General features: G+C 39.5%; 4 protein-coding genes across 5 annotated transcripts in view; 3 read left to right on the top strand and 1 right to left on the bottom strand.

Moving 5' to 3' along the window:
• The window catches only part of LOC124223730 (hemolymph lipopolysaccharide-binding protein-like), a 187,612-nt gene that overhangs the window by 58,782 nt on the left and 114,110 nt on the right, over positions 1-14,720 (bottom strand). The gene's annotated exons all lie outside the window — the stretch shown is intronic.
• LOC124223728 (uncharacterized) lies at positions 526-6,216 on the top strand. Its single transcript, XM_069137972.1, has 10 exons — positions 526-1,041; positions 1,326-1,696; positions 1,794-2,016; positions 2,393-2,612; positions 2,702-2,996; positions 3,546-4,008; positions 4,261-4,631; positions 4,737-4,956; positions 5,561-5,780; positions 5,870-6,216. The coding sequence occupies exons 1-10, from the start codon at positions 567-569 to the stop codon at positions 6,168-6,170; spliced, it is 3,159 nt and encodes a 1,052-aa protein (XP_068994073.1). The 5' UTR covers positions 526-566; the 3' UTR covers positions 6,171-6,216.
• Positions 6,796-9,372, top strand: LOC124223371 (UDP-glycosyltransferase UGT5-like). 2 transcript variants are annotated; one of them, XM_046635240.2, is made up of 5 exons: positions 6,796-7,344; positions 7,498-7,868; positions 7,953-8,175; positions 8,569-8,809; positions 8,878-9,017. In XM_046635240.2, the coding sequence occupies exons 1-4, from the start codon at positions 6,867-6,869 to the stop codon at positions 8,790-8,792; spliced, it is 1,296 nt and encodes a 431-aa protein (XP_046491196.1). In that variant the 5' UTR covers positions 6,796-6,866; the 3' UTR covers positions 8,793-8,809; positions 8,878-9,017. The 2 variants fall into 2 exon arrangements, with proteins under 2 accessions (XP_046491196.1, XP_046491194.1); XM_046635238.1 differs by having other exon boundaries at positions 6,810-7,344; positions 8,569-8,788; positions 8,878-9,372.
• Positions 9,528-14,667, top strand: LOC124223372 (UDP-glycosyltransferase UGT5-like). The gene is made up of 5 exons (XM_046635241.2): positions 9,528-10,302; positions 10,998-11,368; positions 11,457-11,679; positions 13,366-13,585; positions 13,675-14,667. Exons 1-5 carry the CDS (start codon positions 9,828-9,830, stop codon positions 13,976-13,978), a joined length of 1,593 nt encoding a protein of 530 aa, XP_046491197.1. The 5' UTR covers positions 9,528-9,827; the 3' UTR covers positions 13,979-14,667.

The following is a 14,720-nucleotide window of genomic DNA, read 5'->3' as shown; positions in this document are numbered from 1 at the left end:
GTTTGAAGCAGCTTCACAAACGTTGAAACTTTGTGCCAAATGCAACCAATACAGTAAAATGGAATACGAACACTTGCAAAAGAGGTAGCATACGACTTGTAGCTTGTAGGTGAAATATACAACTGAGATTATTCATAATTATTCTCGATTTATAAATTACATATTCATTATTTATCAGTCGTATGGACCATCAGTGTCTCACACGTATGCACGATACGAGTAGATCCATTAACGATGTTTACGAATTTTTTTTTTTAATATCGAATATTTCACGAACGTTTCTGAACACGTATTTATCATCATTGATACGGAGTAACATTTGGACCAATCGCAATCACACTCTAAACAATCAGCTTGCCCTGGAGATATCTGAACGCAAATGCGATAACCTAACCTAATCTGTGAAGTAAAATGGTTATTTGTGTGGCAAGGGCTCACAAATAAGTACTTATTGATCAATGCGAAGTGGCGTACGCGCCGCAAATAACGAATTGCTTTCAGAGTTACGTTCGCAGTCCAAGACAGTAGTTGGAAAATCACGGTGTGATTATTTCGGGCGGACGATAATGTTGCGGTATTTAATATCGGTTACACTGATCCTGGCGATCGGTGATCTGCATCAAGTATACGCAGCGAGAATTCTCGGCATATTTCCGATGCCCTCGTTGAGTCATCAGGTCGTATTTAGGGGATTGACTTTGGCGCTAAGGGAGCGAGGTCACGAACTCGTTGTAGTCACTCCGAACCCGATCAATGATCCGACCCTGAAGAACTACACGGAGGTGGATGTGAGCTTTCTGTATGATATCTTCAATAAAGAGACGGATTGGATCGCTGGTCGGAATGAAGACACGTGGCTTGGGGTCCTAAGGAGAATCACACCAATCTTCATGATGATGACCGAAGGCGCTCTTGGCCATTCGGAAGTACAAAAGCTTCATGCGCCGAACAGTGGGGAAAAGTTTGACTTGATGTTAATTGAGATGCTTTACTGGCCAGCCTATTTACCCCTAGCAAAACGATTCGACGTTCCAGTGGTGGGCAAGTGATGATTATAAAAATAATTTTTATCTAGACCTACTTTCAAGATTCTGTAGGAATATTTAGAAATCAGTATGGTTTGTCAGTTTATGATCAAATCATTTCAGGTACGATGATTCTAGCTTGAATACGTCACGGGCTCAAATTATAATAACTATGTTAAAATTTGTCACGACATTTATTGTATTGCAATTTAATGTACCTGCAACAATGTGAAAACGTTTATTTACGACTTGCGATTATTTATAAATATAATCTCAAACAATCGATTATATTTCATGAAGGTATGGCGTCTCTGAGTCTCTCAGTTTATATGCAATACGGAATCGGGAATCCCATAATGGCTTCTCATCCATCAAATTGGGATTGCGGTGCGGCGGTTTTGGGAGACCTAACATTTTGGCAAAGGTTGAAAAACTTCGTACGAACGTGGAGATTTCTATACTGGTATAGAACAGATTACATGCAGAAACAGCAAGAGATTGCGAGGAAATACTTTGGAAATGATATTCCTGATATCGGTGACGTTGAAAAAAACATCAGCCTAGTTTTCGTGAATCAACAGACACCGATTACATTCGTGAGACCAAACATTCCCAATATTGTAGGTATCGGTGGGTTTCACGTGTCAAATCAGAGCGAGCCTTTATCGAAGGTATGGTTTTCGGAATGTTTGAATCATTAGAGGATCAAGCAAATTATCGGCACGTGTTTATAAACTTCTATTGTAACCGTATTCTTTTTTATTGCAGGACCTTCAGAGGACCTTGGACGAAGCAACGCAAGGCTTCATATACATGAGCCTTGGATCGAACGTCAAGAGCGCAACGTTGAGTAAAGAAACGCGGGGCGAATTCATAGCCGCGTTTTCAAAACTCCCGTACATCGTTATTTGGAAATTTGAGAATGACTTTCTCCCGGACAAACCGGACAATGTTTTTACCGTAAAGTGGGCACCGCAGCAATCTATTCTAGGTGATTTCACAATCCGTTTATTAACTAGAACATGAGATGACTGATGGCCTAATTTCAATCTGCAGATACTGTGAATTTTTGGAAATGAATTTATTTTTTCATTTTGACCGCGATAAAAGACAGACGAAATATTTTCCGACGCCACAAGTCCTCGGGAACTACGATCACTTCGAGGATAGCCTATTTTTCGCTATAATTTGAAAGGCTTTTCTGGACAATTTTCCACCACAACTTCCGCCACCTAACAACAACAGCCTTCCTGCCGAACGAGATGAAACACGTTAAAAATCGATAAAAGACTAAAAATTTACTCAACTTGTGATAGTACGAGGGTCGGATCACTTTTTCGAGAACACGCATCTCATTTTCATTTTAGCGCATCCGAATATAAAAGCTTTCATATACCAAGGAGGACTTCAGAGTACAGAGGAAGCAGTTTCTTACGCTGTTCCGGTGATTGGGCTACCAGTGTTTGCCGATCAGGACACACAAGTCGATAAAATGGTGTCCCTCGGTGTTGGAAAGCAGTTAGAAATTCTCACCGTAAACAGGGTGAATCTGGTGGAAACAATTGAATCCGTCGTAACCGACAGCAGGTATTTAAAATTTGTTTTACGGTCGTTAAAATTTATTAGACAACTGCAGAATCAGTCTTACGGATTTCGATTACGTTAATGATTTCCAGTTACAAGGAACGAATGTTGAAATTACGAGATTTGATGGAAGACAAGCCGTACGATTCGTTGGAGAACGCGGTTTGGTGGACGGAACACGTGATACGTCACAAAGGCGCTCCGCATCTCCATTCGACGACAGCCGACGATCCCTGGTATCAGCAGCAAGACATGGACTTGATTTTTATCATTTCATCTGTGATTTCGATAGCTCTGATTACAGCACTAGTTGTACTGTACAAAGTATTGGTTCACAGTGTCCGTTTGCTAAACCGCAATCATCTACCGTTTGACCAAAAAGACAAAGTATGTTAGATTACTTCTAAGATTTTGTTGCAGCAGATAGTTGACGAAAGACATTTGTATAAAATAGATATTAAAACTGACGACCACGAAGTGAATCAAATACTCGAAAGGTTCTAACAGGGATCTCATGTCTATCCGATAATTGAACATACGCGTAATTCAAAGAGTTGCCAAATAAATGGTTTTGGAAATATCAACACACATTCGACACCGGCTTTATGGAAATACACAGTTTATTTGACCATTCCTGTACTGCAAGAAGTTGTGTTTTTATAAGCGTTGTATTTTCTGTTTTATTTTTGCAGCTAATAAAATATCACGTAGACCTGATCCCTTGATAGTGATAATAATGTTTCACAAGCACAGTGCCAAAGTGTTCTTGTGCAAATATTTTTACAACATTTCGAAAATATTTTCGTCAGGTGGTGCGAATGTTTCTGTCACTACAAAAAGTTGAAATGAGCGACAAGCTGCTTAGAACCTGATGAGTTGTGCGAACGGTACGCCGCGCCATACCGTTGGTATAATTAACAGTGAACAAAAATGTCGCGTCATTTAATTACGGTGATTCTAGTCGTAATAATTTGTCAACAAGGATTCGCGTCGAGAATATTAGGTGTGTTTCCTGCCACTTCGATCAGTCATCAATTCGTATATCGTCAACTGACTCTGGCTCTGAGGGAGCGAGGCCACGAGCTCGTCGTTATCACCCCGGACCCAATCAACGATCCAACCCTTAAGAATTACACGGAAATAGATGTACATTCTCTTTATGAGGAGGCAAATAAAATTGTGAATTGCGTTTTACCTCCAAATAAGACAACGTGGCTCGAAAAAGTGCAGGACTTAGCAGAGAAGTTCATGCTGATGAGCCAACGCATCCTAAGTCATTCAGTTGTGAAAAAAGTGTATGCACCGAACAGTGGAGAAAAGTTTGATTTGTTGATAATTGAGATGCTTTTTTGGCAAGCCCTTTTACCTCTAGCCAAACGATTCGACGTTCCAGTTATTGGTAAGTAATTTTCACCTGCAATTCCATTCTCATAGTTACCTGGAGATCATTGTCAAACAATAACGAATAAAGCAAGTGTCGTCGAATTATTGTGCGTACAGCCATTCGAGTAGTTGTGTTTGCACTAATTGCAAAACTCATGGTTCGAGTCTTGACACACGGTGCAATTGCTGTACGTGCAACGGTTTAGCGATAATTATCCATGGCTTGTGATAGATCCAAATGTAAACTTACCTATTACATGTCACAAAGGTATATCATCTTTCGGTCTATCTCTTCACTTACAACATCGAATTGGAAATCCAGTAATGCCTTCTCATCCGGTGCACTGGGACGCTGAGATAAAAGTGCTGGGAAAATTGTCTCTTTGGCAAAGGTTGTGGAACCTTGTGTACGCGTGGAGATTAGTGCATTTTATCGAAACGGATTGTTTGCCCAGGCAACAAATGATTGCGAGGAAATATTTTGGAAATGACATTCCTGATATTGCTGATATGGAAAAAAATATTAGCCTCGTTTTCGTCAATCAGCAAGCACCGATTTCGTTTGTGAGTCCAAACGTTCCCAAGATCATCAATATCGGTGGATTTCATGTCTCGAAGCATATTGAGACTCTGTCACAGGTATCGTTGTAGAGATATTTCAACCTTCCAACGATTCGTATACTAAGATATCACAAAATAAAATGTAATCATCGCGAAAGCTCAACCTTTCTGTCTTGGGCTTAGGACCTTCAAAAGACTTTGGACGAAGCGACGCACGGCTTCATATACATGAGCCTTGGAACGAACTTTAAAAGCACCATGTTGAGTAATAAAACGCGAGGAGAGTTTCTTGCCGCGTTTTCACAACTGCCCTACATCGTAATTTGGAAATTTGAGGATATTCTTCCTGGCCGACCGGACAACGTGATAACCATGAAGTGGGCCCCACAGCAGACTATTTTGGGTAACTATGACAAGGTTCCAGTGCTGTTTGATTTCATTTGGAGAACTCGATGGTTCCAACTAGATGCTTAGAAACGCAACTGAACTCAAGATACGTTATTAGTATTAGTTGACACGCGTTGCAACTATTGCTTTGAAAACTGTCGAATTGAATGGATGGTGAAGACGTAGATGCAGGTTGTGGCTTTTGTCACCGGCAACTGATAATGGTACAATAAAAGTCACGAGACAACCTCTTTCAGCAGCATGACACGATTGTTAAGCGTCAATTTATTTCAAATCCTCAATGATGACGCCGTTAATTTTTAATAGTGCCAATTTTGCTTCTCATTATTGTTGACAACTGAACCTTTTCAAGAAATAATTACCACACGATAAATGCACACATTTTCCTCCTTGTTCAAGTATCTTACTCCCATCAACTCCCATAACACTGGGTTCCAGGTTATACTAACAATTATTAATAATACTGTAACTGGTACATCTACCACCTATTATACCGTGAGAAATTTTTTTACGCATCATATTACCGATAACTAGAACGAAGCAGGAAGAAGAATGACGTCCGGGCATTGGATTTGATACCTTTATTACTGTCTGTTCAGCGCATCCGAATATAAAAGCTTTCATATACCAAGGAGGACTCCAAAGCACAGAGGAAGCAGTTTCTTACGCTGTTCCAGTAATCGGGTTACCAACTTTGGGAGATCAGTACACTCACGTGAACAAAATGGTGTCCCTAGGCGTTGGGAAAAAGTTGGAGATTCTCACTTTTAACAGAATGGATTTGGTGGAAGCGATTCGATCCGTCACAACGGACGTCAAGTATGCACAATATGTTTAACGGTCGTTAAAATTCATCACGTGACTGCAGAGGCAGTCGTACGAATTTCAGTTATTTTCACCATTTGCAGCTACAAGCAACGAATGCTGAAATTACGAGATTTGATGGAAGACAAGCCGTACGATTCGTTGAAGAACGCGGTTTGGTGGACGGAACACGTGATACGTCACAAGGGCGCTCCGCATCTCCATTCGACGACAGCCGACGATCCCTGGTATCAGCGTCAGGACATGGACTTGATTTTCATTATTTCTACCGTGATTTGGATAGCCTTCAGTATAACACTATTTGTCTTGTATAAGTTATTGGTCTACAGTATTAACTGCAGCAAGGATAATCGGCGGTTGATGAGCAAAAAAAAAAGAGCATGATAAATTCTTCTACGGATATTGTCGCGCTAAGAAGATCATGTAAATTGTTATTCTGAAATAAAAACTCGTAGTAGCTACATACATTGACATACAATAAATAATGGTTATAAGTTTTCAATCGTTATTATCATATCACGTACTTTGCTATTTAGTTCACTCGAAAAGTTTACGCAATTATCTAAACTTCGGATATCGAAAGGTGCAAATACCCGTAACTGAAGTCATATCCCCACTTAATGTGCGATGCGAAGTCATATATTCGACTGTATTTCAGTAAATTATGCTAATTTGTATACAGTTTCACGCTCATTGTGAATGTCCAGCAATCTCGAAGTGCAAGAAGTAACATAATACGTGACTAGGGAAAATGTATTCAAACTTCGCAAATGGCGTGTTCGTACGAGGTTGTCATGAGTATGCAACGGCATTTAATCATCTTACACTAACGCCTCTTTTCTCGACGTTATCTAGACCAGAACGTGGTCCTTGGAACGGCTGTGAATAACAACGCGTACATGTCTGTAACACGATGATACATAAAACGATGAAAATGCCGTCTCATGCTTTCACATAATTTCTTGGTTAAGAAATTCCAGTGATTGGAAATTGTTTTGCTGGTTAACACGATATAATAGCGAGCTTATTACTCCGAAAGCTTAGTCAGTGAACCACGCTGTTGGGTATTTCGAATTGGCAATGACGTCGGGTTGTTTAATATCCGTTACGCTGATCCTAGTCGCTGGTGTTTTGCAGCAGGGATATGCATCGAGAATACTTGGAATCTTTCCGTTCCCTTCGATCAGTCATCAAATCGTATTTCGAGGGCTGACCGTGGCTCTCAGAGAGCGAGGTCACGAACTCGTTGTCATCACTACCGACCCGATCAACGATCCAACCCTGAAGAACTACACGGAGATTAATGTGAACTTTCTATACGAGGACTTTAATGAAGATGTAGACTGGATTGCAACCCGAAAAAAGAGGACATGGCTTGGATTGTGCCACGACATATTTCCAAGACTTATACCAATGACTGAACGAGTTCTTAACCACCCTGAAGTTAAAAGGTTATATTCACCAGAAAGCGGGGAAAAGTTTGACTTGTTAATAATTGAGATGCTTGTATGGCCCGCCTTTCTACCTCTCGCCAAACAATTTGATGTTCCCATCATCGGCAAGTAATTTTTATTACGATTTGACTGAATTTAACGTGTCCTAATTACCGATATTCGCCGTAATCGATGTTCCCGAAAAGGTTCAACGATACTTGTCTACGATTTCTGGTTAATCTATTCGACAATAAAACCGTCTGTATTATATTTTGCAGGCATGACATCTTTAGGTTTGCCTCTTCAAATGCAGTATGGCATCGGCAATCCTATCATGCCATCTCATCCAGCTCATTGGGATGCCGAGATAAAAGAGCTCGGGAGATTGTCGTTTTGGCAAAGGCTGCAGAACTTTGTGCACGCGTGGAGATTCGTGCACTTTTACAGAACCGATTATTTGCCAAGGCAGCAGGCGATCGCGGAGAAATATTTCGGACGCGGCATCCCTGATGTTGCAGACATCGAAAATAACGTTAGTTTGGTTTTCGTCAATCAGCAAGCACCGATTTCGTTTGTGAAACCAAATATACCCAAGATCATAGACATCGGTGGATTTCACGTCTCAAAGCAGATTGAGCCACTGTCGAAGGTATCGTTGCAAAGATATTTCAACCGGTCTATAATTCCAATAGAATATTGACAAGTGGAACTTTATTCTATTTTTTCGGCGTAGCACCTTCAGAGAATATTGGATGAAGCGACGCAAGGCTTCATATACATGAGCCTTGGAACGAACGTCAAGAGCGTCATGTTGAGTGATGAAACAAGGGAAGAATTTCTGGCAGCCTTTTCGAAACTACCCTACACCGTCATTTGGAAATTCGAAGATGATATCCTCATCGGCCAGCCAGATAACGTAATAATCATGAAGTGGGCTCCGCAGCAATCCATCTTAGGTAAGGATGAATGGATCTAATTGGCATTTTGTTCTCTTCACGCATATTAATTCTTACAACAAACTTGACTTCTAATTCTTTCTCAATATTTCTGTGATTTGAAAAATATTTTAGATGGACTACAAAAGACGTTGGGAAATATTGAAGTAGAAAAAAAACAAAAAAAAAACAGAAACCTGTCTCATTCCACATAACAAAATACGTAGGATAACGACTAACGTCAGAATTCAGTATTCCTATACCAGGATAGCGACAATTTCAATCAAATTCTCTGACTTTTCCCGTCAAAAAATTCAAAAAGAAGCGACTTCCAATTTTATTACTAATAGACGCCCAAATCTCTTATAAATTCGATATGAATTTCATTTAATGTCTTTATGAACCTCTGTTCAGCGCATCCCAATATCAAAGCCTTCATATACCAAGGAGGACTTCAGAGTACAGAAGAGGCGATTTCTCACGTTGTTCCTGTGATCGGGTTGCCAGTATTTGCCGATCAGGATACACATGTCAATAAAATGGTGTCCCTTGGCGTTGGAACAAAGTTAGAAATCCTCACTGTGAACAGGACGGGTTTACTAGAAGCGATTCAATCCGTTGTGCTCGACGGCAGGTGAGCACAACGTGTTTCATAGTCGGTAAAATTTGTCATTCAACTGCGGAAGTAGTCGTACGGATTTTAATCCCGTCAATCGTTTTCAGCTACAAGCAGCGAATGTTGAAATTGCGGGATTTGATGGAAGACAAGCCGTACGATTCGTTGGAGAACGCGGTTTGGTGGACGGAACACGTGATACGTCACAAGGGTGCCCCTCATCTGCACTCTACGATAGCCGACGATCCCTGGTATCAGCGACAAGATATGGATATAATTTTTATTATCACCACAGCGATTCTGACGGCTCTAAGTATATCAGCAGTTGTAGTATATAAGTTAATGGCTTACTGTATTCATTTGCTTATCCACAATTGGCAGATGATCAGCAAAAAAGAAAAGACGTGTTGATTTCTTCATCGCAATATATCACTGCAGTAGGTTTGTGACGAAATTTTTCATCATGGACCATTGAAATTCCTAATACCGACGTTGATTATTATGTAAATAAGCGTTGTGATTTTTCATCATTGTCAGGATGAAATGTAATTTGCAATACGCATAACTTTAGAATTACATTAATAAAAGGATTTAAGTCGAAAGATGGAATAGTTATCAAATACCTGTGAGTAATAATTTTTCGAGTTTTTCAATTACCGAACGAAAAGTTATTGTGTGCAAGCTTTAAAAAATTGTGCGAAATGAGCTGATCATTTGAAAAAGCTCACAGTTATACGATACTTACTTGAATTATGTAATCATCTTGGTTGTATTTAATCATGCTGATTCATGGTAAGTAATGACATGTTCATTGCAAATTGCCTGTTATCTATCTGTGCAAACGTAGTCTGGTATATAACTGTGAAATTATTATACTTATCAGAATAAAACGCCAGATGGTAAATTTATAATGACGTCTCATGCTTCGGAAACTGGAGTAGGAAATAAAAGTGATTATAACCAACTCAATAGTGGTCGACACGATAGAACATATCGAACATCTGACTCCGAACCACAAGTTAAACAACCAAGCTGAATATATTTCGAATCAACGAGCATGTCGCGTTGTTCAATTTTCGCTGCACTGATCCTGGTCGCGGGTGTTTTGCATCAGGGACGTGCCTCAAGAATACTCTGCATATTTCCAATGCCGTCGTTAAGTCATCAAGTCGTATTTCGAGGGCTTACCATGGCTCTGAGGGAGCGAGGCCACGAGCTGGTCGTTATCACCACGGACCCAATCAACGATCCAACCCTCAAGAATTACACGGAGATAGATATAAACTTTCTGTACGCTGACTTTACCAAGGATGTTGATTGGATTGCCACTCGGCACAAGGTGACGTGGAACGAATTGTTCCAATCCGTCGCGCCAAGGTTTATACCGATGTCCGAACGGGTTCTCAAACATCCGGATGTGAAAAAGTTGTATTCACCAAACAGTGGGGAGAAGTTTGACTTGTTGATAATCGAGATGCTGTATTGGCCAAGCTTTTTATCTTTCGCCAAATATTTCGATGTTCCAGTTATAGGTGAGCGATTTCTATCATCAAGTTAATGGTTATCATCTGCGATAAAGCGAAGTCAATTACTTATTGTCAAATCAGCGCAGGTACAACGATTTTAGTGAATATTTACGCACTGATTAAAGTAAAACTTACTTTCTGACAAGGAAGCTATCACGGGTAGATCTCTCCGATTTCATTTCTTTTATAATATGTTATAGTGGACTAAAAACTGAGCGATACATATATATATATTTTTTTTTTTTATCTTCCATTGAACACTTTGAGGGAGTGAAACTACCCTCCAACGTAAAACATGTCAAGGAGCGATTCGGCAGTTTCACCCACAAGAACATAACATTTTTTAACCAATCCAACTGGAAAATTTTTCTCATAATTAGAAATAAAGAATGTCATTTTCTCAATAAAAAAAAAAAAAACAAAAAAAAAACGGCCAAATCGTCCCTTGACATGCCTTACTGTGGAGGGTGGTTTGATCCCCTTAAGGCGTTTAGTGAAAGATAGAAAAAAATACATGTTGCTCAGTTTTCAGTCTACTATGACATATTAGGAAAGAAATCAAATCGGAGATATCGACCTGGCATACCTTCTTTGCGAGTTGGAACGATTTCTTAAATTACGGTACATGCAACGGTTTAACGATCATTACACACCCGTTACGATAAATGAAATTGTAAAACTATTTTTCACGTGTTACGAAGGTATGACATCGTTCGGGCTGCCTCTTCAAATGCATTACGGCATCGGCAATCCCATAATGCCATCTGATCCGGCGCATTGGGACACTGAGATAAAAGCGCTGGGAAAATTGTCGCTTTGGCAACGGTTACAAAACTTCGTGTACGCTTGGAGATTTTTGTATTATTACAGAACCGTTTATTTGCGGGGACATCAGGAAATTTCTAGAAAATATTTTGGAACTGAACTTCCTGATATTGCTGATATTGAGAGAAATGTTAGTTTGATTTTTATCAATCAGCAGGCAGCGATTTCGTTCGTCAGGCCAAACATTCCTAAAATCATAGACATCGGTGGATTTCATATCTCCAAGAAAATTGAACCGCTGTCAAAGGTATAATTCTCAATACATTTCAAATGCTTCGTCATTTTTATAAAACATCAATTGATCGATCGTAATATCACCCCGTTTTTGGGCACAGAACCTTCAGAAGACTTTGGACGCTGCGACGCAAGGCTTCGTATACATGAGCCTTGGAACGAACGTCAAGAGCGTCATGTTGAGTAACGAAACCAGGGAAGAATTTCTTGCCGCGTTTTCAAAACTGCCCTACATCGTTATTTGGAAATTTGAAAATGAGGTTCTTCCTGGCCGACCAGACAACGTGATAATCATGAAGTGGGCTCCGCAACAGTCCATCTTAGGTACGTCTGGATCTCATTGACATTTCGTTTTATGAATGCTTGTCAATTCGGCCAGCCAACACTTGATTTCTCATTCTTTTTCAAAATTTCTATGACTTAGCATATATATTTCACGTAATGGAATACTTAGGTTCACGAACAACGTCATAATTATATATTCCCGGAAAGACGAAAATTGCAAAATTCTTCGAGGTCCACTAAATTAGTACACCCATTGTCAAAATATTAATTTGTGGTGCTGCTAGCAATCAAAAACGTGAACAGCGCCGCAGTGATAAATTGAGAACGGGTACCGATAAAAAAAAGACACCATATTATTTTTCTTTTTTATTTCCTCAAGTAATCCGGCAACCCTAATTTTTTTGTTTACCCCCTTGCTTTGTAAAATCCATCCCCGACGAGAAAACAATGACCAGCCGCAAATCGATCTTAAAAAAATCCACCCTCGTAACCTCGAATTGTGATTTTGGAAATGCACAATGCACGGGATTTTATTTCTCGGCAATTCACCTTCGTATAACACCCGTTTGATTTTTCTATTCACACTCCTACTCAAAAAACTCACTCCTGCTACGGTCAGAGACAAGAATTTAAGTAATTCGATGATGTTTGAAAAACGAACTGGACCCGATTTTTTCCGCTCAATACGCTAGGGATGTTTCCTTGTATGTGCAATAATCGCTTATCTAAAAGAGAAAGAAATTACTCTACTGTCCATTGTGAGAATCTAAGTGAGAGACTCTGTTGTAAATTTAAGGATATACAGGGTGTATATTTCAACTCCGCACAAATTTCTAAGGTATGTAGAGGCTGCCTCGGCTAGCATTTTGAGATAGGACACCCACGGTCGGAAACTTATTCTAACGGTTCTGGAGGGCTTTGAAGGATTTGGTTCCACGCGTTTGTTCGTAGTGTCACAAATCAGATGCGATCGTTTTTGATCCAACGTTTTCTTCAGCAGTAAACAATATCACAACGTTACAAAACAAAGTTCTTTTGTGAAATCAACTTTTCCATCAATTTTCAATCAATTTTCTGTAATCTTGAACAGAATTTCATGTCTTCAAACAAATCATTTACACCCCATTACTGCGGACATGTACACACGAGGTTTTAGTTTTCCATCACTTTTTTTTAAATCTGTTTACAGGTACTCGAAATTGTCTTGTTATTATTTCCACTGCAAAGTTTATCCTTTTGTTTATATTACACAGCAACTCTGTAATGTTGTCTACGGCCGAATGAAACGTTGGGTCTGAGGCGATTCAAAGCCCTCTGGAGCCGTTAGGATGAGTTCCCGACCATGCGTGGCCTATTGTGATTGTTGAACAAAAAAAAAAAAAAAAAACAATAAAGCGAGAATAAAGCAAGAAACAGCAATCAAAGAGCGATTAAATCTCAATCAAACGAAATTCAATATCTTGAAAGTGGGTGTGCTAATTCAATGTATATGATTCCTTGGATTATATACTCGACTGTTACAAGTAACTGATACTGAGTTTCTCCAACTAACTGGCTCACGTGTTACCAAGCCCCAAATTACAAATAACTGTACTACGAATACTAGGAACAACATAAAATTCCACTGCGATAGATGCTGAAATCATAAATTTAATCTGAACAGAGCAATGGGGAAGAGTAACTTGCAAAATTTTCATTCAATGTTCTCTATGAATGTCCCTTTAGCGCATCCCAATATAAAAGCCTTCATATACCAAGGAGGACTTCAGAGTACAGAAGAGGCGATTTCTCACGTTGTTCCTGTGATCGGGTTGCCAGTATTTGCCGATCAGGATACACAAGTCAATAAAATGGTGTCCTTGGGTGTTGGAAAGAAGTTGGAAATCCTTACTCTCAACAGGATAGATTTAGTGGATGCGATTAACACCATTGTGCTTGACGGCAGGTGAGCACAACGTGTTTCATAGTCGTTAAAATTTGTCATTTAACTGCGGAAATAGTCGTATGGATTTTAATCCTGTATATCATTTTCAGCTACAAGCAACGAATGTTGAAATTGCGGGATTTGATGAGAGACAACCCGTACGATTCGTTGGAGAATGCGGTTTGGTGGACGGAACACGTGATACGTCACAAAGGTGCTCCTCATCTCCATTCGACGACAGCAGACGATCCCTGGTACCAACAGCAAGATATGGACCTAATTTTCGTTATCTCTACCACAATTTGGATAGTATCTATTATAGCACTAGTTGTATTATACAAGGTGTTGGTACACAGTGTCCATTTGCTAAACCATAATCGGAAATTAGTTGGCAAAAAAAACAAAGTACGTTAGATTACTTCTGAGACTCTGTCGCAGTAGGTATTTTCCGAAAGACATTTGTGTAAAATAGATATTAAAACTGAGTGCCACGGTGTGAATCAAATACCCCAAAGTATCCAACAGGAATCTAATGTCTATCCGATAATTGAGCACATACGTAATTCAAAGAGTTGCCAAGTAAATGGTGTTGGAAATATCAGCACACATTCGACACCGACTTTATACAATACACGGTTTATTTGACATTTCCTGTTGTGTTTCATGTTTCGTTTTCGTAGCTGATAAAATATCACGTAGACCTGATGCCTGAGTAGAAATAATAATGTTTCGCAAATACAATGCCAAATTAGTCTTCGCGAAACTATTTTCACAATATTTCAGAAACCTCCCCGCTGAATAGCGAAGATGTAGACGTACTGAAAGTTGCTCAGAACCTGACGAGCTGTGTGGACGGTACGTCGCACCGATACAATAATTTATAGTGAAAGAAAATGTCGCGTCATTTGATTGCGATTGCACTGATTCTGGTCGTGAGATTTTTAAATTAATTAAAAAATTAGATACGCATATGCAGATTGTTGCTTCTGTTATCGGTAATTAATAATGGTCCATCAAAGTTAAGGTATCACCTGTTTTAGCAACATGTTGTTCTGAATCATTGACAATTCTATCTGTGGTTTTAAGTAATGGCATTTCTGCTCATCATTATTGTTGAGAATCGATTTTTTATAAAGAAATAATTACATTATGATCA

Source organism: Neodiprion pinetum, chromosome 7, assembly GCF_021155775.2.
Source record: "Neodiprion pinetum isolate iyNeoPine1 chromosome 7, iyNeoPine1.2, whole genome shotgun sequence".
Classification (NCBI taxonomy): domain Eukaryota; kingdom Metazoa; phylum Arthropoda; class Insecta; order Hymenoptera; family Diprionidae; genus Neodiprion; species Neodiprion pinetum.
This window is presented reverse-complemented; position numbering and strand designations above follow the sequence as displayed.

Bases quoted from the DNA above. Each gene is read 5' to 3' on its own strand.
- LOC124223728 (XM_069137972.1), top strand. From the start codon at position 567: ATGTTGCGGTATTTAATATCGGTTACACTGATCCTGGCGATCGGTGAT. The intron at 1,697-1,793 runs GTATGGTTTTCG...TTTTTATTGCAG, and splicing joins AGAGCGAGCCTTTATCGAAG to GACCTTCAGAGGACCTTGGA. The intron at 4,957-5,560 runs GTAACTATGACA...CTGTCTGTTCAG, and splicing joins CCCACAGCAGACTATTTTGG to CGCATCCGAATATAAAAGCT.
- LOC124223371 (XM_046635238.1), top strand. From the start codon at position 6,867: ATGACGTCGGGTTGTTTAATATCCGTTACGCTGATCCTAGTCGCTGGT. The intron at 7,345-7,497 runs GCAAGTAATTTT...TATATTTTGCAG, and splicing joins ATTTGATGTTCCCATCATCG to GCATGACATCTTTAGGTTTG. The intron at 7,869-7,952 runs GTATCGTTGCAA...TTTTCGGCGTAG, and splicing joins AGATTGAGCCACTGTCGAAG to CACCTTCAGAGAATATTGGA.
- LOC124223372 (XM_046635241.2), top strand. From the start codon at position 9,828: ATGTCGCGTTGTTCAATTTTCGCTGCACTGATCCTGGTCGCGGGTGTT. The intron at 11,369-11,456 runs GTATAATTCTCA...TTTTGGGCACAG, and splicing joins AAATTGAACCGCTGTCAAAG to AACCTTCAGAAGACTTTGGA. The intron at 13,586-13,674 runs GTGAGCACAACG...TATCATTTTCAG, and splicing joins ACCATTGTGCTTGACGGCAG to CTACAAGCAACGAATGTTGA.